We start from the raw sequence: 25,255 nt of genomic DNA, 5'->3' as shown, positions 1-25,255 counted from the left end.
AGTTATTTTACTTTGTTATGCTACCAATTATATATTTGGTTTAATCCTTTATCCAAGTGTCAGCAAACAGACTTTGTGCCTGAAGTGAAAGTAGACACTGAATCAGTTTAAGGTATGGTTGGATGAGCATTGTGTGCAGTGGTGTGTACCTTCAGTGATGAGTCTCTGACTCCATGGATGTCGGATGATAATAATAATAATAATAATAATTGCAGTTGTTCTTGATGCATATATTCAAATCTTCAAACCAGAGCCTATTACTGTTTGTACTGGAATGCTTGCACTTAACTCCATGAGCAGGCACAAAATCTGACAAGTAGTACTGTAACATAGGTCGTCAGTAGTACTGACAACCTATGCCCTCTAAGAGTGCAGGCTTTGGAAGGCTGTGACACTAATGATTTTGAAAGCATATGGTGTGAGGTGGAGGTGGGCAAGACAGGATACTTAGTGGGGTGTTGCAACAGACCAAGGAGCACAGAGGGTGGGCACCAGTTGAGACAGTTGAGCGTGGCAAGTGCAAGAAGAATGATTGTTATGGGAGATTTTAACTACAGCAGTATAAATTGGGGAGAGGAAGATGCATGTAGCAATAAGGGAATGGAATTTCTAGAATTCTTGAGGGACAGATGTCTTAGGCAACATGTAACAGAGGGAACAAGAGGTTCAAGAGTTTTGGATTTGATTATAGCATCAGAAGAGTTGATAATAACTGAGATGACATTTCTTCCACCAGTTGGAGACAGTGACCATATGGTTTTGACTTGGAAAATGAATAGACATGCAGGAGGGGAACGTATGTGGAATTATAAAGCAGGTGATTATAATAGTCTTAGATGTCAACTTGGTGAAGTTTCTTGGAGGGAGGAATTGGAAGGGCGTGATATCATTAGTGCTTGGGAAATTGTGAAGGAATATTTGTTAGCAGCAATAGGAAGTTGTATACCAAGAGTGGTATACAACTCATGTACCACGAAAATCCTAGGGAATTTTTTAGCTATGTGGCCAGTAAGAGTATAAATGACTGGAAGAATGATATTGTGGGATAAAAATGGGAATAGAGTGACTGATGCAGAGAACATAGTGGAATTGTTCAATGAACACTTTATTGGTGTATTTCATTCCTGGAGGAGTCAGTTTTAATACTAGAGGGATAGAGCAGGTTCGAGGTTTAGAGGTACAGGAGGAGAGTGTGTTTTAAATACTGAGTACTCTGAATGTCAGTAAAGCTGTGGGACTGGATGGTATTTCACCACAAGTTTTGAGAAAATGTGCTAGAGAATTGACAGTGCCTTTGATCTGGCTTTTCAATGAAAGTCTGGCTGTTTGAAAGGTGCCCATGGAATGGAAGGAAGGTAAGATAGTGCCATTGCATAAGGACGGTAGCAGACTAGAAGTGTCTAATTATAGGCCAGTTTGTGTGTCAACAGTAGTTGTTAAGATCTTGGAGAAAGTAGGGAGGGACCGTATACAACATTGGGCTGATTAGAGTAATGTTATCTGTGAGAGTCAACATGGATTTGTGAAGGGGCGCTCTTGTTTTACAATATGCTAGCCTTTTATAATAAAGTTACAGCAGCATTAGATGAGGGAAAGGCATATACTGCCATTTTCTTAGACTTAGTGAAGACATTTGACAAAGTGCGACATGATGAGCTGATATTTAAGTTGCAGCACATGGGGTCTGGATGTCAGATTGGTCGACTGGATTCAGGATTGGCTGTCTGATAGGTATCAGAGAGTTGTGTATGGTGGGGCAGTTTCAAGGAGACAGATTGTTACAGGTGGGGTCCCACAGGGCTCAGTACTGGGGCTTATATTGTTTAATCTTTATATCAGTGACATTGTCAGTGGATTGCAAGGGGATATTCAGTTGTTTGCAGATGTCATAGCCCTGCAAGAGGATTTGAATAAGCTAGATAGATGGGCAAATGAATGGGGGTGTCGGTTTAATGCACCAAAATGTAATGTCTTGAGGTTTGGGAAACATCGATGGGACGCTGCATACTCTATGGAAGGAGTTATACTGGAGGAAGTAGGGGAGACGAGATCTGGGGTTGATGATTGATAGAAACCTGAAATTTAGGGGACATATTGCAAAGGTGGTGAAGGTAACACAGAGTATTGCTGCAATAATGAGAAGGACACTGACCTGCAGCGATAAAAGGGTTATCATTCCGTTGTATAAGTCTCTGATCATACCACACTTGGACTATTGTTCTCAGATTTGGTCCCCAGGATTTGAAGGGGATAAATTAACTGTGGAAAGGGTACAAAGTTGGATAACAAAGATGGTGTCAGGACTGTATAATGTTAGTTATGAGGATCGGCTGAAGGAATGTTGACTGCAGAGTTTGGTGGATAGAAGAAAGAGAGGTGATATGATTGAGACTTTTAAACTGTTGAAAGGTGATTACAGGGTTGACACTGGATAGTTCTTTCGCTTGGTTGAACAGAGGGAAGGAGTGATGACAAGAGGCCATCCCTGGAAGATATGAAAGGAAACCGTGAGCAAGAGGGTGAGGAGTGGTTTCTTTGCATGGAGGGTGGTTGAACCATAGAATGCATTGCCTGATGTAGTGGTGAGAGTGAGAACGGTCAATGAATTTAAAGAGTGGTATGATAGACTTTGTGTTTCTTAGGAAGGACCTCCCACGATGAGTCTTTTGACTCCATGGAAGCTTGGATGATAATAATAATAATAATAATAATAATAATAATATAAGATTGATGTTCTTGTAGTAAGTTTTCAACAGAATGTACTATTTGTCCAAAGTACGAGTGGAGGCACTCACATTGAACTTGATAAACACTAAGGAGAGAGAGAAAGAGAGAGAATGAAAGAAAAAAAGGAGGGGCAGCTGTTTATTTTTCTTGGATGCCAACCAAGAGGAGATTTTGTTGATAGTGAAAATAAGTAGGAACTAAATTATATCTTTTCAGGATCTTAGCAATCATTTCAGAGATGCTTGCAATATATAGGATAGAGACTCACCATATAGGTTCAGGGTTTTTGGCAATGGGCTTGTAAGAGTCCAAGATGCATTTAAACTTCCTTGAGGTGAAACTATTCTGTAGTAAGATGCACTGGATGGTGTTCAGTTCTTGTTGGGGAGCTTGGGAATTAGAGCAGATAACATGTGCTCTGTTGAGCAGAGATTTGAAGATTCCTATTTTTTTGAGATGGATGATGTGCTGAATTTTGCCAAAATTCAGCACATCTGTAGGGTTTCTTCAAGATACTCTAAGTATAAATTAGCAAGTGCAGTTGACAGAAGCTTCCCATGGCAGTTCCTTCAATCTTTTTATAGAATTGGTTCCTGCAGCTGAAATAGCCTGAGTGTATGACAAAGTTGAACAGTTCAACTATGTCTGAAGGAAACTCATCTGATAACAGTTGGAGAGTGTCACTCATAGGTACATTAGTAAATAAGGACTGGATATCAAAGTTAATCATGAGGTCTATAGGTTGAAGGGTTATTTTTGTCAAAAAATCTGATGAATTCTTCACTGAAGTTTGTGTGTGTGGCCAGTGCAAGAGCTTGAAAGATGAGCTAGGAATTTTGCTAAGTGATAGGTGGGGAGTCTATGCAGTCCACTATAGGTCTGAGTGGAACTCCTTTTTTGGACGGCCATAAAAATGTGGACTCCTACTAAAATGGGCCTTCAATTTTTTTTCTTTTTCTTTTTCTTTTTCTTTTGTGAATACATGTGTATAGTAAATAAACCTAGTCCTGCATTTCCTGATGTCATCTCTAATAAGCCATTATTCTCTCTCTCTCTCTCAGTCATTACACTCACAATTTCTACCACTTGATTTAATGCACACATCTGACAAATTTACTCTGGTGTTCGTAGAGAATAAATAGCCCACTGTGGAATAATGCTTATGCTCCATTATTCTTTAAAAAATAATATAGAAAACTATATAGATCACAATGAAAGAATATTACAATCTCGAATACAGTTAAATCAAAAACACCAAACAATAATAGCAGTTTATGACTCTATTGAAGGCAATGAGGAAGAAAGTAACAAATTCTACAATATGCTACAAAATGTGTGGAACAAGCTAGATAAAAAATGATTATATATCCGTTCTTGGAGAACTTAATGCCAGAATTGGAGACATCACTATTTCTGATTGTGTAGAAACTACAGAGAACATATATGCAACAACAGAAAAAAATGAATCGATTTTTCAGTATTTAATAGTTTAAAAATTACAAATGTAATTAAGGGGTACTTAAGGGTCAAAGCTGTATAACTGAGAGGAGACCTCCACATAGCCTTTAAAGGAATGCGGAGAACCGACCAGGGCTTCTGACCTAATGTCCAATCCTTACCTTCTCGTGGTGCACCCTGTTGGGTATCTACTTGGATACTGAACGGACGAGGATGGGCTGGCAATTTGGGATTTAGCCGACCAAATTGTCATTCTTATTGGTTTAACCAAAATATAGAATGATGGTACAACATGACAAAATTTCATGCGGGCTGGGGCGTCGCCCGGTTAAACAAGGCCCCGTTGTTTTTGCCAGGGAACCAGGGCGAACAGCGAAAAGTCAGCTACTGGAACAAATCTGAAAATAAACCCCAACTCGACATAACCAGAGTTAAAGATCGGTACTATCAACATAAGAAGCCTGAATGGCAAAGAAATGGAGTTAGCTGAGGAATTAGATAAGTACCAGATCGACATAATAGGGGTGACTGAAACAAAAAAGACCAAAACTGGTGAGATCTTTCTGAGCAGTAAATACAAAATGTTATATTCAGGCAATGACAATCAAGGAAAAGAAGGAGTAGCCATAGTATTCAACACAAAATACGAGGCTAATCTTCTTGAATGGCAGTCAGTCTCAAGTAGAGTAGTGTGGGCAAATATGAGAATGGGGAACTGGACAATGAGACTTATTTGTGCCTATGGTCCCACAGAAGGTTCTACTAAGGTAGAAGTGGAGGAATTTTTTGAGGCTTTAGAAAAAGCAACTGACACAATGAAAAATGAAAAGTTGGTCCTTGTTGGGGATCTAAATAGCAGAGTAGGAAATGATTGTGAGACATACAAAAATATTTTGGGAAAATTTGGAGAAAAGAGCAAAGCTAATAATAATGGCAAATATCTGTTGAATTTCTGCTCAGGACATGGACTGGTTATTACTAACACCATGTTCCAACATAAAAATGTGCACAAATTCACATGGAGAGAAGAGGCTAGGAATAAGAAAAGGCTCATTGACTATGTTATTGTTGATAGTGATGTTTTCTCCCTGGTGCAGGACACCAGCGTGTACAGAGGATTTGAAATTGGAAGTGATCACTATTTAGTCTTGAGCAGGATAAAATTGAATTTCATATTGAAAAGAATAACATGTAAGAAAGATTTAAAGCGAATAAAAGTTGAGCAGCTCTCAGATGTGAGCTGTAGACTAAAATACACAAAGATTATTGAAGAAAAAATGAAAGAGTTTGAGAACAGGAATCAAGCCTTGGAGATTCAGTGGCAAACTCTGAAGAAAACATTGATTGATTCTGCCAGAGAGGCATGTGGTGAGGTTGTCTGTAAGGATAAAAAAATCAGAACTCCCTGGTGGACACAGGAAGTTAAAGAGGCAGTGAAGGAAAAGAAGAAAGCATACCAAAAGTTCCTGTCAAATAAGTCAGCTTGTGCTCTTAGAGAATATAGAGACAAATGCAAGAATGCTAAACACTGTGTAAAACTAGCTAAACAAAAGTCATGGGAGGACTTTGGCAAGAATATAGAAAATAAATATCAAGAAGGTGGCAAAATAATCTGGAGGTTGTTGAAGAAGCTTAAGAATGGAGGAAAGAGTGCTGTAAAAGGAATTAGAGATGATAAAGGTGACATGAAAACGGGAGAAAAAGATATCCTTGAAGTATGGAGTAATTACTTTGAAAAACTGCTAAATGAAACAAGCAGTGATGACAGCACAGTGGTAAAAAACACTGACCAGGCATGTAGTCAGAATACATATCCATACTTGAAGTAGAAAAAGCCATCAAAGGTTGAAATGTGGAAAGGCAGCAGGAGTAGATGATATTCGACCAGAAATGCTGAAGTATGGTGGTATAAGAGTCTTACAGTGGCTGCACTGCATAGTTCAGAAAGCTTGGACAGAGGGACGAAATCCCGATGATTGGAGTAGAGCTCTCATGGTACCCATATATAAAAAGGGAAATAAAACTGCATGTGAGAATTACAGAGGTATTTCCCTACTGAGTGTTCCTGGCAAGATCTATGCAAGTATACTTGAGAAACGGTTGGAAGAATTGTGGAAGAAAAGCTTGGTGAAGAACAAGCTGGATTCAGGCCAAATAGAGGCTGTCGGATCAGATCTTCACTTTACGACAAATAGTCGAGAAAGCATGGGAATATAACAAAGATCTGTATTTAAGTTTTGTCGATCTGGAAAAGGCATATGACAAGGTGCCAAGAGAGAAGCTATTCAATACGCTGCAGTTATATGGTGTCAATGGGGCATTATATCAAGCAATACTTAGTCTTTATTTGTGTTGTAAGTCAGCAGTTAGAATTGAAGGAAGTACAGGAAGATGGTTTAATGTTAAATCTGGTGTGAGACAAGGATGTACATTATCCCCTCTGTTATTCATTATCTATATGGATCACATTATGAAGGAAAGTGGTATTAAACATGATATAAAAATTGGAGATGTTAATGTCAGCTCTTTGCTTTATGTGGATGATGTTATACTTCTAAATAAATCCGCTACACGTCTGCAAGATTCTCTGATTAAATTGAATAGCTGTTGTAATAGATATGGTATGAAGGTCAGCAATAAAAAGACAAAGACAATGAAAATAGGCAGAATCATCGAAAATGTCAACTGTGTTGTGAATGGAGAACCTGTGGAACAAGTAAAACATTTCGGCTATTTAGGCACGATTTTTACTGAAGATGGTAAATTAAATATAGAAATAGACAACAGAATCAGCAAAGCTGGTATGGTGGGAAGTCAATTGAATAAATTCATATGGAATAAGAGAGAAATTAGTCGGAACACTAAATTAGCTGTATACAAGACAGTGTTCAAACCAGTTTTCACTTATGGATCTGAGAGCTGGGTCAGATGTAAAACACTTGACCAAAGACTAGAGACCACAGATATGAGAGTCCTGAGAAAGATTATAGGCATGAACAGATGGCATCAATGGCAGTATCATATTAAAAACGAGGATATTAGGAAAGAACTTGACATTGTCAGCATTCAGGAATGCGTTAGCAGAGCGAATCTCAGGTGGTATGGTCACTTAAACAGAATGGGCGAAGAAAGATTAGCAAAACAAGTGTTCTCTGCCAGGGTGGCAGCAAAACGACCCAGAGGAAGACCAAGATATAGGTGGATTGATAAGGTACAAAGTGCTTTAGACGATAGAAATATAAGATCTGATAATGTTGGAGTGTTGACAAGTAACAGACTGATTTGGAGGAAAATTGTAGATAGGAAATTAATAGTGATGTAATATTTTTCATGTAGTACTGTCATATCCTGTACACCCCTTGAGGGTACATGGCAGGAATTTGATGATGATGATGATGATGATGATGATGAAAATTACAAATTCATTCTTTAAGCATAAAGACTGCCATAAATATACTTGGTCAGCATGCAGTTTGCAGACAATTATAGATTATGTAATAGCTAATAAAAAACTTGCAAAATGCATCCCAGATACAAGAGTATACCGAGGTTGTGAATTAAAAACGAACTACTTTCTTCTTCTTTCAAACCTAAGATTCCTACCTCAATGGTTAATGAGAAAAGCCCATCCATCTGAACAGGAAACCTTTTTTAAATTGGCCTTTGAAATCACTTTAACATTAACTGTCTCTATAAAAAAGAATTAATGAAAAAGTCATCATCATTATGCTTGTGAAGGATTTATGCCTAGAGTGGCCTGTTCCAGCTTTAGAAATCATTGATGAATCTCTTAAAGGGACATTCTGGTTTTCTTTTTCCTAATGGTTTGTAATTGAAGGCTTGTTTTGGAAATCTTTCTGTTTTAATTTTTTCATTGTGTTCCATCCATTTCTGTTTATATTTAAAAAAAATTTTCTATTATTAATTCCTGGTTTAATTCTTCCATAATAACTTCATTTTTTTTTATTGAATAGAGTATACTTTGCAGTTTTTCTCATAAACTTCATTTCAGCTGTTATTATTCTTTGTTTGTCTTTTTATTTTATTGTCCAGATTTCACTTCCATACAATAGGACTGGTAGGGCAATGTATTGTATACTTTTAGTCTGGTTTGTTTTTGGACTAGGTTAGGTTTAAATATAGAGTTAATTGCACCCGTTATTTTTAAATATTCGCAATTTTTAGGTTTATATTGTTTTTATTTTCATATGTAATCATACATTAATGAAAATGATTACATATATTAATAAATTAATGAAAAAATAGAAAATATAAACTTAGGCAAAACTATCAAGGAAGAATGGAAAAACATCAAAACAATTGTAACAGACATGACCGATGAATCACTGGGGAAGAAGAGGAAATGACGGGAAAGAAAGGGAATTAGAAGATGAGATGGTCAGATCGCCCAAATTATTGAAGACAAATGGAATGCTTTTAAAAAATACTTAGCAACAAAATCTCAATATTACTGGGATCACTGAGACGTGGTTGACAGAAGAGAATATAATAACAGGAATAGAAGTAGCAGGGTATAGCATTTTTCGGCAGGATGGAAGGGAAAGCGTGGTGATGGAGTGCTGCATATGATAAGTGACGACTTATGTCCTCTAAGAATGGAGGCTTTGGAAGGCAGCAACACTAATGATTTTGAAATCATATGGTGTGAGGTAAAGATGGGCAAGACAGGATATTTACTGGGGTGTTGCTACAAACCAAAGAGCACAGAGGGTGGGGACCAGGAGATGTTTAGACACTTGAGCTTGGCAAGTGCAAGAAGAATGATTGTTATGGCAGATTTTAAATACAGCAGTATAAATTGGGGAGAGGAAAATGCATGTAGCAATAAGTGAATGGAATTTATAGAGTTCTTGAGGGACAAATGTCTTAGGCAATATGTAATAGAGGGCACAAGAGATTCAAGAGTTTTGGATTTGATCATAGCATAAGAAGAGTTGATAATAACTGAGATGACATCTCTCCCACCAGTTGGAGAGAGTGACCATGTGGTTTTGACTTGGAAGATGAACCGACATGCAGGAGTATCAAAGAGATGGGAATATATGTGGAATTATAAGGCAGGGGATTATAATAGGCTTAGACATCAACTTGGGGAAGTTTCATGGAGGGAGGAATTGGAAGGCCAGGATATCATTAGTGCTTGGGAAATTGTGAAGGAATATTTGTTAGCAGCAATAGTAAGCTGTATTCCACAAGTGAAGAAGAGGACACAATTTGGTGTAAAGTGGATGAAAAGAATATTAAATAGGAATTGCATGTGAAAAAGAGGCTATGGAAGAGATATAAGGAGACAGGTGAAGAGATGAAGAATATAAGACACAGGCCAGAAGAGTGACTAGTATGGTAAGGAAGGCGAAACTTGAATATGAGAACAGATTGTCCCAAAGATCCAAAGAAAATCCTAGGAAATTTTTAGCTATGTGGCCAGTAGGAGGGAAAATGATTGTGGAAGAATGGCATTGTGGGATAAAAATGGGAATATAGTGAACTGATGCAGAGAACATAGTGGAACTGTTCAATGAACACTTTATTGGTGTATTTCATTCTGGAGGAGTAAATTTGAATACTAGAGGGATAGGGCAGGTTCGAGGCTTAGAGGTGCACGAGGAGAGCATGTTCCAAATACTGAGTACTCTGGATGTCAGAAAGCTGTGGGGCTGGATGGCATGCATTGCCATGGAATGCATTGCCTGATAGAGTGGTGAGTGTGAGAATGGTCAATGAGTTTAAGGAGTGGTATCATAGCATTTGTGTTTCCTGGGGGGGGAGGGGGGGAACCTCCCATGATGAGTCTTGATAGACTTGTGTTTCCTAGGAAGACCTCCCTCGATGAGTGTTTTGACTCCTTGGAGGCCTAAATAATAATAATAATAATAATAATAATATAGAATACAAGAAGAAAAGAGAAATCGCTGAACAAGTTGTAAAAAAAAACATAGACAGTCCTCGGACAACTTTGTCTCTGAACTTGAAACAGATATTATACGCCCACAGTCCAAAATTTTTATAATATTAAATAATTTAAATAGAGATCTAAGAGAAAGCACACGTCTTTCACCTATTGATCAGAATACCTAGCTAAGCTATTATAAAAACCTTTGGACTGATAATAAAGATTTTAAAACAATAAACTTAGATAATGAGACGCTCTTGGATCCTATATCAATAGACGAGTTAGAAACTACTCTAAAAGTTGTAAAAACTATAAAACATCATATGAAGATGGGTTAAATATTGAATTAATGAAATATGCAGGCTTAAACCTCAAAATTCGTTTTCTTAAACTAATAAATAACTTGTTTGATGGTGAACCACCACCAAAAGACTGATAAAAGGCAATAGTTATACCTATACACAAGAAAGGCAACTTAATAACTGTGAAAATTATAGAGGAATTAGTCTCCTAAACTCTAGATATAACATCTATAGTGAAATTCTGAAAAATAGACTATTCTATGAAGATAAGATTGAAGAAGAGCAGAATGGATTCAGGAGAGGCTGCTCTTGTGCAGATGGATACTTTACCTTAAAAAAATTTTATTGGAAAAGCATAAAGAATACAATTTGGAAACCCATATTGCTTTTACAAGGATGGTCTGAAAAGTTCTCAGCCTCGACCATAGATGGCAGTACTATCGACAAGATTTTTTTTTTTTTCTAAGTTGGTACATCTGTAATAAGCATCCATGTGAAATTGCAAGTCATTCTATCAAGTAGTTTGTTTTATACAGCTGTATGAAGCAAAATTGTTGTCTGTATCCCTTGAAATGGATAAAATTGAGTATCGTGAGGCTATAAAATTCTTTGTAAAAGAAGTTTTAATGCCAAAAGAAATTCATTCAAAATTCATAAAAGTTTATGGGCACTTTTCTCCTTCATTTTCGACAATAAAGAAATGGGCTGAGTTTAAACTTGGCCTTACCAGCCAAGAAGATGATCCATGTGAAGGACATCCAAAAAGTGTAACAACACCAGAAATCATTGATCAAGTGTACGATATTCTATTGGATGACTGGCGAGTCAAAGTGTATGAAATTGCTGAGACTATAGGCATTTCAAAACAACATGTAGGATATATTTTGCATGAAGAATAATTGCAAATGAAAAAGCTTTGCACAAGATGGGGGCCACGCTTGCTCACAGCAGATCAAAAACACACTCGTCTGAAAATCTCTGAACAGTGCTTGGAGCATTTTAACAAGAATAAAACTGATTTTGTGCATCATTTTATTACTATGGATGAGACTTGGATTCACCATTACACACCAGAATCCAAACAGCAGTCAAAACAGTGGACAGAAGCTGGTTGTTCAGTGCCAAAGAACACAAAGTTGGTTCCATCAGCAGGAAACGTCATGGCATTATTGTTTTGGGAAGCTAAAGGCATTATTGTTTATTAATTATCTTGAAAAGGGTAAAACAATAACTGGGGAATATTATTCCGATCTTTTAACCAGACTAGATGAAAAAATTCATAAGTAAAGACCCGGTTTGCAGAGGGAAAAAATCATCTTTCATCAGGACAATGCACCTCCCACAAAGGCGTTTTGGCAATGGGAAAATTAAGGGATCTGCACCATGAATTGTTGGAACATCCACCCTATTTCCCGGATTTGGCTCCCTCTGACTTCTATCTCTTCCCAAAACTAAAACTCTTCCTCGCTGGTCAGCATTTTTCTTCGAATCATGAGGTGATTGCAGCTGTAGAGGGTTATTTTGCAGATCTTACTGAGAACCACTACAGGGACAGGATAATGGAACTGGAACATCGCTGGAATAAATGTATTCGTCTTAAGGGAGATTATATTGAAAAATAAAAATAATTTTGAAATTCTGAAATCATTTTTTCATTGTTAGGCCGAGAACTATTCAGACCACCATCATATTGATTATTCTAAAGCATTTGACAAAGTTATCTGCAATAAACTTTTTGAGATATTAATAAATGATAGAGTTCTCCATTACCTTATTAAAGCGATCTATGATGCATATTACAGATGCCCATAACCACTTCAACAGCCTTAGGAGAACCGCAGAAATATTTGGACTAAAAATAAACTCCCAAAAAACAAAGATATGAAAACGTTAGATAGATGGGCAAATCTATATAAATCAAAATGATCACCTTGAAGAAGTAGAGGACTTTGTATACCTTGGATCACACATCTCAGACTCCTTAACCGACATTAAAACAAGAAACCAGAAAGCACTGCAGTTCCACAGAAGTCTTAATAAAGTAGTCTTAATAAAGTCGAGCTTCATCTCAAAGGAGACGAAGATTCGTCTTTACAAGTGCACCAGCCAGTCTATATTTCTGTTATGGCTCCCAGACCTGGAGCATCTCAACAAAAGCAGCAACCAGTATTATAAATAGCTTTGGAACTACTTGTTTAAGAAATATCCTGGATTACCCCTCAGAAGACCATATTCCCAACTCTACTATATTAAATGAAACCCAGCAAGATCCTCTAGTCAGCACTGTTAGAAACCAAATAAAATGGCTTGGCCAGCAACTCAGACATCCACCCTCTGTACCCTTTTTGCTCTGGTCCTCTATGCTCCTACAGATGGATTAAGAAAAAGAGGCAGACCCCGAACTCCATATTAGAAATACATCATCAATATTCTCCCCATTTCCCCCCAACTCTCTGCATCAGTGATCCGTCAATTAGCATATGACAGAGAAGTCTGGTTTTCCTTCACGTCATAACAACCTCTAAGTCCTATCTTAGTGTACACAGACTTATTTGTTTTGATTGGGTTCCCTATTTATAATTGTAAAATTATAAATAAATGATGATGATGATGATACATATACAGACAACATGATCGCAGTAAAAGTTAATGGAAGAATCTCTGACTGGGAACCAATAAACAGGGGAGTAAGGCAAGGTTGTAGATTATCATCCATTCTCTTCACATTCTATATGAATTTAGTAGTAAGACATTGGAGACTCACAGTGCATGGTTATATCCCAATTAACAAATGCACTAATATAGACACAATACTGTTTGCAGATGATCAGGCTTGCAACCTCTGAAACTGATTTGTAAAATTCTATCCATCATCTAAATCTAATAGTAAAAAAAATTAATATGGAAATTTCAAAAGAGAAGACATAGCAATGAAAATTACAAATTTCAATATAGCTTTAAATATTATAAATCAAGTTTTTAAACCCTCAGAGGTATAAAAATATACTTGTTTTATATACGAGTTTATAAAACATTGGCAAGGCCAGTGCTGACTTAGAAGTGAAGCACTATAGCAAAGCATAAAAGCTAACTCGCTTTTGGCCAGCCGAGTAGTTAGCGTATCCGCTCTCCTGCCAAAAGGCTGCGGGTTCAAATCCGCCGTGGGCATGGATGTTTGTGATTGTCTTTGGAAATACTAGTGGGGGTAGTCGGCGGTAGATGGCGTTGGTGTAGTTGCGGTTAGTTGGTGGACTGAAGGAGCTGTAGAGCAGGTGCCCTCCCTCAATGAGTCTTTGGACTCCCTGGAGGTGTCTAATAATAATAATAATAATAATAAGCATGGACGATCAGAAAAGGAGATGAGAGAAAAATAACTGCAGCAGAAATGAGATTTATTAGAAGAACCACAGGATACACCTTATTAGATCATAAAAGAAATAAAGGAATCATGGAAGAAACGAATGACCAACCAATAATAGAATATATCCACAACTATAGATGGAAATGGAAACAGCACACTGAAAGAATGGACAGTAGTAGAATCACCAAACAAATCCTTGAATATAAACCTATGGGGAAGAGATCAGTTGCAAGACAATATAAAAGATGGAATGAGACTGTAACAGGCCCTGAGGCCTAATACAAAATAGGAAGAAGAAGATGATGATCTAACCTTTCAACACAACAACCAATTGGACATATCTAGTTTCACTGGCAATTCACATTGTTTCTCAACAAACAACAATTTCTTCAAGTGCCTGATACCAAAACTATTCATATGCAATCCATATTGCATGTATAAATCCTTTTGACTCATTATCAAAATCACTCTATGCAAATCTATTGACTGTATATTATTGGAATTGCAGCTTTTCTCCTCATCCGTTCCCTATCATACTGTTGCCGCAGACTCTCAATCTTTACTCTTTTTCTCTTCTTTTTCACCTCACCCAACAATGCTATCATATTCCTTTCATTCTACTTGCTTACTTACATACTGCTTCAGTCACATCATAAATCTTTACATCTAGAAAATTGCTTTTGTTGCTCACTCACCAGTATGCATCTAATCACAGAATCATCATATATTGCAATATCCATTTTGAATAGTTTCTGCTTTCTTAATCCTTTCTTTACTTCTTCACATATTTCATCTCCTACCTGCTATTTGCCAAGTGCCTTTCTAGTCTTTCCAACTATTGCATAGTATTGTGCAACACTCACCAAAGCCTCACAATTTTCAGCAGCGTTGAGCTCTTCATTTCTTCTCATCTCCTTTCTCACTCTCACTCTCCTCTTTCACACTGACATTATCACTGTATTGCTTTCTAACATTTATTCTTGCATACATTTTGCTTGTTATGTGTCACTGTCTGTCAATGCATCTCATTGGTTCCCTCATTTGAATTTATTCTCATATTTAACATTTCACACCCCCTTAATATACCTAATTGTCACCCATTTATGGCAAATTCTAGCACCATTGTCTCATCTTTCTATTCCACAACTGTATATTAAACAAAAAATTTTAAGGCAAAATCAAACAATATATGTGTGTATGTATGTATGATTTCATTGCCATCATGGCAAGTGAGGACTGACTGACCATGCTTTGGGCATAACATTACACAGGATTAAACACAGACTGTTTTTTTAGGAATCACTAGCAATGAAGAATTCCACAAACCTCAACAGGTATAGTTGCATCAATTTACCAAAATTTGGGATTAATAGCTGAATACCTTTATCTCTTACATTATTGGGTGTCAAAACAGAATATTAGTTCTTTTCTTATGGCCATTAAAAATTTAATCATTTCCACTACTACTTGATTGTTAATGCAATGTATGTCACACGTTGTCTGTACTTTGAATACTGTAATATTAACAGCTAAATAAATAAATAAATATATACGAGGGTTGTAAATAAAGTAGTGGTGATACTGTCAGGAGACTTAGTTGGTAACTCAAATGTTACTCTTGACAGATAGAGGCACTAGTTGTATGTATTACATTCACGCAAGGCGACACAGCCCATTCTACCAAGCATTCTTGTGTGAAGAAGTGGTTAAAGTCAATGTCTCAGTATGCAATGCTGTATGCTATGTTCACAAGATTAGAACATTGATCCTGGATCAAGGTCCAGGTTTCATGAGGTAAAACTGTGAGTGACTGTTATCATGGCCTTAGGGAAGCCAGAGTGACAGTACCCCTACCATACTGGACTCTCCCAAGTGGGCCAGTCCATTTCATGCGGGGCAAGAACACCTAGATGATAATCACCATTCGGGATGATCTGCCATTTCAGATGAATATGTTGAGCTTGTTCGAGGACCCCTCATGGCTGATTGGTGATGATTGTATGCTAGTTGGCCCAGGAAACTGGGATAAACCACCAAATTGTTTGGCACATCCTGAAAGAGAGGCTTGGTATGTGCAAAATTCAGCTTGTTGGGTTCTTACATCACTTAACTGAGATGCATAAATGGCACAGGTACGTGGTTGCTGGCTTCCATCTGGAATGATATGAAAATGAAGGAGGATGCATCCCAGAATGATATTGTAGCCATGATGAAACTTGGGCAAGGGCTTATGAGCCTGAACTGAAGAGAGAATCCAATGAATGGCACCATTCAGGATTATCCTGTCCAAAAACACTTTGCCAGGAACCCAGCAAAGTTAAATGTCATGCTGATAGTCACTTACAATGTTCAAGGTATCATTCTTCATCATCATACTGTGTCCAAGGGCAAACTATTAATGCACAGTATTATCGACGATTTCTGGAGCACCAGTTGTATCTGGCTTTAAGGAGAACACGACCACATTTTTTTATGGGTTCTCCTTGTTTGTTGCAACAATGCACAATGTCATATGTTGCAATTGGTTATAGGGATGTTGGACAGGTGGTAATGGGAAGTATTGGAACATCCTCTTTATTTGCCGGATATAAGTCCTTGTGACTTCAAGTTCCCAAAAATGAAAGAACCCCTCAGAGATCTGGGTTTCGTGATGTAAAAGATGTTCTTTGAGTAGTAGGAGCCAGTGGCTCGCACAAATTTAGAAACAGGTGCAGAACATGACAGGAGATTACATTGAAGGGATGTAATCTCCTGTCATGTAAATAAATAAATGGAAGAATCATTTCAATAGATAGATTTCAATATTTAGGTAGCTGGATCTCAGAGAAAGGAACTTCAGAGTTGGACATCAGAAATAGAATAGGCAAAGCTAAATCGGCATGTATGGAAATGAAGAGAATTTTAATAAACAAGAATATTAAAATAGGTGTTAGAGTTGGAATAGTTAAAGCAACAGTTTGGAGTATTGCAAGTTATGGAAGTGAGTCATGGACACTCAGAAAGAGAGAGATGGAAAGAATTAATGCATTTAAAATGTGGTGTTATAGAAAGATGGAAAAGATTAGCTATACAGAGAGAATATCAAATCAAGAAGTTTCAAGAAGAGTTAGGATGGAAAGAACACTGCTCAAGAATATTATGCAAAGAAAGACCAGATTTGCAGAACATCTTCTGAGAGTTCTTCGGGACACCTGACAAGAATTATATTACAAGGGAAAGTTGAGTGAAAGAGAAGACGTGGAAGACCAACTAGAGAGTGGTTCAATGACATCATGGAATGGACTGGTTTAAGAATGATGGAGGCAACAGACAGAGAGAAATGTAGAAGAGCTGCTCATCTGCTGTAACCGTCTTGCTAGAGGATGCTCCCAGACGATGATGACATTTTGTGTGCACATGTTGCAACTACTTTATTTACACTCCTTGTATATATGTGTGAGTATTTTTTTTTAAGACTGCTAAACCTAAGATGGTTTAGCAGTCTTAATATACCAGAACCTAAGCTTCTTTTTTTTCCCAGTTTCTCATTAAGAATAGTTTCCTTTTCTTCTTCAGTGTTTCTTCTTCAGGATGTATAATAGGCAATTGCAATATAGTTTATAGCCTTCTCCTTCAGAACATCAGTAGGAAATATTCTTTCTGCTGTTTTGAAGATGAGACAGTCTCTCTCCTTTTTTTAAAAATATTTCTCTCAATTCGTTGTTAATCTGCCATTGGCCTATATATTCTGTGTCAGTTTGGTTTCATGTATGAGTTATTTTACCTATTATTATTAATTAAAATTGATGCAAAGGAAAATTTTCAATATATGATAAATAGTCAAAGAACTGGGGACTATCTGTGGAAGTGTGTAAGGGAGTGGTTAGTAGGGCTCTGTGTACCACATTTTTTGCATTGAGAGTCATGAATGAGTGGAATGAATTGGCAAAATCAGTTGTGAATGAGTTTAAGGATAATAGGTTTTGTGTATATAATAGTTAGTTTAGGTCTTCCATGATGAGTCTCTGTACTTCATGGAAATACCATATAATAATATTATTATTATTATTGTTGTTGTTATATATAATATTAATATTTGCCAAGGTGATCACTTTTTTTTGTTTTTTAGATTATTCAACTTATTTTTTAAAAAAATCATATCACTTGTATTTTATTTAAACAGTGGAGAGTAGTGATTCTGGATTAAGTGCTCCACCAGCATTGGTAACAGTTTATCATAATTCAGAACTCCTTCAACGGGTAAATTCTCCTCATTGCAGCTTATCTACAGAAGATAGCTATGATGAAAGTAATCCTTATCATTCAGATGGTGAACGATCAGCAATATCTGAAGGTAAATTTATTTTATTATGCGAAATGATTTGTAACATGGTGATCTTTTAGTTAGGTTTTTAATTTATTTTTAAACATATATCTATAAATTTTCAACCTGATTCATCAACCAAAAAGTAGTTTGTGAAATATTTTAAGGATTTATGGTTAGAAACAAAAGTATTTGCATATAAAAATTCCTTCTTTATTCTTTTGTATATAAAAAATTCTCATTCCTCAATAATATGATCCAGTTAATGTTTATACAGTGTTCAAGTGTATTTAAATAAGTTTTGAATTGTTCATGTTGAAAGTTATATTTGGTCTTTATTAACTATAATTAACACAAAACAGATATTTGGATTATAAAACCATAGGTTTAATATACACATATGTACAAATTCATCGACTAGTTTCGCTAGCAAAACTGACTAGCTTTGTCAAGACTAAATTTATTTTATCATATCACTTGTATTTTATTTAAACAGTGGAGAGTAGTGATTCCAGATTAAGTGCTCCACCAGAATTGGTGGAGCACTTAATCCAGTATTAATCCAAATACAGTATTTCGCCTACATAGGCTAAACTTCAAGAAGTGTAGAAATCAGACAGAAGGAACATGTCGGAGACGTTAGTCATAACAGAACAGACACCTCAGGTTTGGCGCATCACTTCTCAACTTCAGACCATGCTATAGATTGGGATCAGCTCAATGCCATATTTGTAGAAAGATTACAGATGTTGAATATTTAAAGAAGCTGCAGTGGTCCTACGAACAGGAAACAACCTTAATAGAAACCAAGGAGTAATATTAAAGGATATATAGAAAAATCTTATTAACTCATTAAGTTTAGCGCAACTACAGCATGGCAAAAACTATATAATGCATATTTATGATAATTTATGATATTTAAGTATCGTGCTTCACGTATACCATGTCACGCGGTGCCTTCCAATTTTGTTGTCTAACCATTGTAAACCGTTACTATATTCCTCTGTTTTTTTTTTGCATTTATTAGTTTTTTTCACCATTTAGTCTGACAAAGCTAGTCAGTTTTGCTAGCGAAACTAGTTGACGAATTTGTACATATGTGTATTAAACCTATGGTCTTATAATCCAAATATCTGTTTTGTGTTAATTATAAGTTTTGAATTATTAAATATAAAAATGATATATTAATTGCAACTGAGAATGTGGCTGTAACGAACATGACTATGTTGCCACCAATTGGTGAGAGTGACCATAAGGTCATGACTTGGGAGTTGGCTAAAGGAGTGGAATTTACAATTAAGACAGGGTACGTGCGGAATTACTGGGCTGGTAAGTATGACAAGCTTAGGTGTGTGTGCTTGGCTCAGTGCCATGGCATGTAAAACTGCAAGGGCTGGATGTTGATAGTGCATTGGAGGTGGTTAAGAAGTGTTTGCAGGAGGCATTGGTTGATTTTATACCAAGAGTCCGAATAATAAATCAAGTAGGGGTTAAATGGATGAATAACACTATTAAGCTTGAGCTGCAAAAAAATAAACAATTGTGGAGGGAATTTAAGGAAAAAGGTGACCAGCAGGTGCAGGAACAGTATAAAGCTCAGGCCAGGATGGTAACAAGGGTGGTAAGAAAAGCAAAAGCGGATTACGAAAAAAAATTGGCCATGCAGGCTAAAGAGAATCCCAAACAATTTTTTCAATATGTTGCAAGTAAAAGGAAAAATGTTCATGGTAGAATGATCTTAAAAAATGCTGAGGGTAGGGAGGTAACCAAATCAGTCGATATAGTGGAATTACTGAGCGAGCACTTTTCAAGAGTATATCATCCAGGTGGTGACTTTGCAGGAATGGAAGAACCAACAGCTTATACTGGAATTGTGATGAATGAAGTAGAGGTAACTAGTCTATTACAGAACCTCAATGTCAATACATCTGTGGGATTGGATGGTATACCAGCTCGTGTCGTACGTGAAGCGGCTAAAGAATTGTCAGTGCCCTTGACCATTTTGTTTAATTTGAGCCTCGGGTCTGGGTCAGTCCCAAGGGGGTGGAAAGAGGGGAAAATAGTTCTGCTGCATAAAGGTGGTTCCAAGGCTGCTGTTGAAAATTACCGGCCAATCAGCATAACAGGAATCATTATCAAGGTCTTGGAGAAAATAGTCAAAAGGAAAATACAAGATTGGATAGAAGAAAATGGGATACTGTTGATTATGGGATACTGGGGACAGCATGGTTTTGTGAAGGGTGGGTCATGCCTCAGTAACTTGCTCACATATTATAACACAGTGACGGCTGAACTGGATAAGGGTAATGGGTTTACAGTGATTTTACTGGACCTTGCTAGGGCCTTTGACAAGATACCACATGGAATTATAATCAGTAAATTGCAGCATATGGGGATGGATATAGGGTTGGTGAGATGGATAGGAGGGTGGTTGACGGAGAGATATCAGAGAGTGGTTTATTCAGGAGTAGAGTCCACAAGACGGCCTGTGACTAGTGGTGTGCCACAAGGATCTGTTCTTGGACCACTGCTGTTTAATTTGTTCATTAATGATATAGCAAAGGATCTGAGAGGAACAGTTCATTTGTTTGCGGATGATGCAAAGTTGGGTAGGGCAATAGTGAATGCAGATGATGTTAAAATTTTGCAAGATGATTTGGATAGATTGGAGGTCTGGGCTAAGGAGAATGGATGTCAATTCAATTTGGCAAAATGAAGGGTTATACATTTTGGGGTGAAAAGATTAGCAGCAGTTTACTACATTGGTGGAACTGTACTCCAGGAAATTGATGAGGCACGAGATTTAGGAGTGTTGGTGGATAAGGAGTCGAAATTTAGGGGGCACATTGCAAAAGTGGCCAAATCAGCTCATCAAATCACTTGGTTGCTGAAGAATACGTTGACAAGCAGAGACAAGCAGATTATTGTTCCTCTGTATTGAGCCTTGATAAGACCCCATCTCGACTACTGTGCCCAGATGAAGGAGACTTCAGACACACCGACTCTTTCAGAAAACAGCAATCTCTCCAGATGCCTATGTCCTTCCTCATTCAAATTCAAGTGGTCTCTCGCATAAGTTCCTTTCTGTCCTCAAATGCCCTCCAAGCATCTGCATATTCCAATCCACTCTTCTGACACATTCTGGTTATTATGCTATTCATTATTATTGCTCTTCTGCTCAGCTCGTCATTATCATATCAGGGCAACACACACATGCTATCTTTTCTTTCGGTGTTTTCTTTTGCATAACCTCAAGCATGATCAGATTTTTCGTCACCCGATTTACACTGCCCCTCAAGTCATTCGTGCCAACTATCACAATCATCTCATCCATCCTTTCACCCTGCCTAATTGCCATAGCCACACTTTATATCATTTCTCCAGGCAAACACTCCTCCAGCATCCTGTTGCACACCATGAATCATTGAGTCTCCATACATCATACCTCTTACCACTCTGTTCCTTAATTGCTCACCTGCAGCCCTCACTCTCTCACTCCTCTAACCCTTTCTCTCTGTGTTCCCCTCAGTGGCGTAGCTAGAGCAGTTACCGGCTGGGGTGGTCCCTAAGTTTTCCACCCCTCTCAATACACACCAAAAATACTAAAAAATAAAAACTACGTATAGGGAAATAAATTAAAACGCTATGTTTATTTTTGAAGTAAAACTTTAATTTCAACATTCTTAAATGTTATTTTAGAATGTTGCTTTTCTGTTAGCAAAATCGTCGATGACATTGGCAAAATCTATTTCATAGTAATGTAGGTACTTAATCAAATTTTATTAAAAAAACTCCTCTCACAACTATTATTATTATTATTATTATTATTATTATTATTATTACGGGCAACTCCAAGGAGTCCTTAGACTCATCAAGGGAGGCCCTAAACATCATATCTGCAACTATTCAGCTTCCACACAGTATCTATCATACCTTGGCTTGAACCCACTCAGTCATGGCACCCACAACAGACTATGGCAACTTATTCCACTCATTCACCACTCTCCATACAAAAAACCTAGTTCTAACACTTTTGCTAACCACACTCTTGCCCAATTTCCATGGATGGCCCCTAGTCCTCCCACCACCAGACCTGTTCTGAAAAATATCCTCTGAATTAATCTTATAGATCCCTTCAGTAATTTGAATGTCTCAATCATATCACCCCTCTTCCGCCTATCAACCAATGTCTGCAACCCACAAATTTTCAACCTGTTCTCATAAGGTTCATTCCATAGACATGCTATCATCTTGGTCACTCGCCTCTGGATTCTCTCCACCTCCTCCCCATCAAGAAGAAACTCTGGCGACCAGATCTGGGCACAGTAGTCAAGATGGGATTATATCAAGGCTCAATACAGAGGAACAATAACTTGCTTCTCTCTGCTCGTCAAGGTATTCTTCAGGTATTGTTTTCGCCCCAAAATGCATGACCTTACATTTTGTCACATTAAATTGATATCCATTCTCCTATGCCCAGTCCCCCAATCTATCCAAATCAACTTGCAAGATTTTGACATCACATGCATTCACTATTGCTCTACCCAACTTTGCATCATCTGCAAACAAATGAATAGTTCTTCTCGGATCCTTTCCGATACCATTAATGAATTGGTCACTTATTTAACAAATTAAATAGTAGTGGTCCAAGAACAGAACCCTGTGGCACACCACTAGTCACAGGCCGTCTTTTGGACTCTACTCCTGAATAAACTACTCTCTGATATCTCTTCGTTAACCACCCACCTATCCATCTCACTAATTCTATATCCATCCCCATATGCTGCAGTTTACTGATTAGAATTCCATGTGGTATCTTGTTAAAGGCCTTAGCAAGGTCCAGCAGTATGACTGTAAACCCATTACCCTTATCCAGCTCAGCCGACACTGTGTTATAAAATGTGAGCAAGTTAGTGAGGCAAGATCTACCCTTCACAAAGCCATGCTGTCCCCCATACAGTATCCCGTTATCATCTATCCATTCCTGTATTCTTCTTTTGACTACTTTCTCCAAAACCTTGACAACGACTCCTGATATGGTGATTGGTCGATAATTTGCAACAGCAGTCTTGGAACCTCCCTTATGCAGTGGTACTATTTTCCCCTCTTTCCACCCCCTCGGAACTAACCCAGACCCGATACTTAAATTAAACAAAATGGTCAACAGCACTGACAATTCTTTTGCCGCTTCACATAAAACATGAGCTGGTATACCATCCAAACCTACAGCTGTATTCACATTAAGGTTTTGTAATATACTATTCAGCTCTATTTCATTCACCTCAATTCCCGTATAATCTGTTGGATCTTTCATTCCTGCAATATCACCACCTGAATGATATACTCTTGCAAAGTACTCGCTCAGTAATTCTACTATATCAACTAATTCAGTTACCTCCCTACCATCCACATTCCTTAAAATCATTCTGCCATATACATTTTTTCTTTTGCAGCATATCAAAAAAACTGTTTGGGATTCTCTTTAGCTTGCGTGGCTAATTTCCTTTCATAATCAGCTTTTTCTTTCTTTACCACACTTGTGATCTTTCTGGCCTGTGTTTTATACTATTCGTGTGCCTGCAGGTCACCTTTTTTCTTAAATTTCCTCCACAGGTGTTTCTTTTTTTGCAGCTCAAGATTAATGCCGTTATTCATCCATTTAAGCCCTACTTGATTTACTATCTGGACTCTAGGTATACAATCAGCCATTATCTCCTTCAAACACGCCTTTACCACTTCCCATGCACTATCAACTTCCAGCCCTTGCAGTTTTACATGCCATGGCACTGAACGAAGCGATCTCCTGAGTTTGTCATACTCACCAGCCCGGTACTTTGTACTAGCAACACTTACAGCAATTGTGAGGAAAATTCACAGTAGTATTACAATATTTGGAACCGCGTTCTAGAGACTGTATTTTTGAATTAACTGCAAAAGTTCAAAGTACCGCCCAAGGCAGACCCCCCCCCCCAGCCATGCCACTGGTTCCCCTACTTACCTGCTGTTTTGGCATCACTCTATCCCTGGTTTTAGCACTCCCTCACATTCTTCTCATTCACTTTCCATTCTCTCCTCTTCTATCATTCCCATAAGTTTCTCTCATTCCCTCTCTTCTACTGTTTCTATTCTCTCCTCTTCTATCATTCCCATAACTATCTCACTCCTACTCTGATTCACTTTGCATTCTTCTCTTCCATTCGCCTAATCTCACCTTTCACACTTCTCATCTAATTCCAATACATTCCACCTCCTCTTTCAGCTCATCTATCTCTCTCTGCAAGTTAGCCGCTCTTACTTGCCATTCATCCTCCCAATCAAGACAACACCAAAAACTTCACAATCATTCAAGCCATCCACACTCTTATTTTTTCATTCATATTCCGCTTGTTATTTTCCTCCTCTATCACACTACTCATCTCTCTCTCTAGGTTGAGATTCTCTCCCCCATGATGCAATGAGGTCGTTTATTGTAATATCTAACTCACTAAATTCCTCGATTGCCTACATTTTGCGCATATATGCATTCTCCCATTCCCCCTTCTTTCACTCACCACATATCCAACTGCTAGGATGCATACATACCACATGCCACAAAATCCTGTAGTATGTTATGCAAAATAGAGTTCTTAAATGGAGGTGGACTTGGTGACATGCCATTTGTAATTGGAGCTGTGGCTGCCGCCATAATTCAAATAGTACTGAGGAACTGCTACAACTAAATGCTAAATACTAAACGCTCTACTATACTATGTTGTACGCTCTACTGTGAACTAATTTACTTATGTGATACTGTAAGTATAAACTATATTTAACTATACTAAATAATGAAATAATGAAAACTTATCTTCTTCTCTTCCACTGCAGATGAATCCGACTCTGACCTCGCCTTCTCAGTAACCCAAAAATAACATGATATAAACGACAACTAAACTTCAAAAGCAGCACCACTTGTATTTCTGAAAAAAATGTAGCACAATTTGCAACAGAAGTCACACTACACACCATTTAAAAACACTTTTTATTTAGTTGGTGGATTGAGCGGTGGAGACGGAGAGTTGTAGAGTAGGCACCCTCCCTCGATGAGTCTTTGGACTCCCTGGAGGTGTCGTAATAATTATAATCATTATAATGATTAACACATAAATTAAACAAATTATTATTTAAATATAAAGAGCCAAAAGGCTTCATTT

The 25,255-nt window shown here is 37.5% G+C and overlaps 1 protein-coding gene across 8 annotated transcripts in view; it reads left to right on the top strand.

Moving 5' to 3' along the window:
- Positions 1 to 25,255, top strand: part of Rph (Rabphilin) — a 695,894-nt gene that overhangs the window by 256,228 nt on the left and 414,411 nt on the right. For all 8 annotated transcript variants that reach the window (XR_016549578.1, XM_090406051.1, XM_090406050.1 and 5 more), the window contains one exon: positions 17,925 to 18,095. Coding sequence is in view for 7 of the 8 variants with exons in the window: in XM_090406051.1 (XP_090262177.1) it covers positions 17,925 to 18,095 (171 nt within the window). In the remaining variant the exon portion in view is untranslated. The remainder of the gene's footprint in view (positions 1 to 17,924; positions 18,096 to 25,255) is intronic.

This window comes from Typopeltis vanoorti, chromosome 16 (genome assembly GCF_054136105.1).
Source record: "Typopeltis vanoorti isolate ZY-2024b chromosome 16, IOZ_Tvanoo_1.0, whole genome shotgun sequence".
Classification (NCBI taxonomy): domain Eukaryota; kingdom Metazoa; phylum Arthropoda; class Arachnida; order Uropygi; family Thelyphonidae; genus Typopeltis; species Typopeltis vanoorti.
This window is presented reverse-complemented; position numbering and strand designations above follow the sequence as displayed.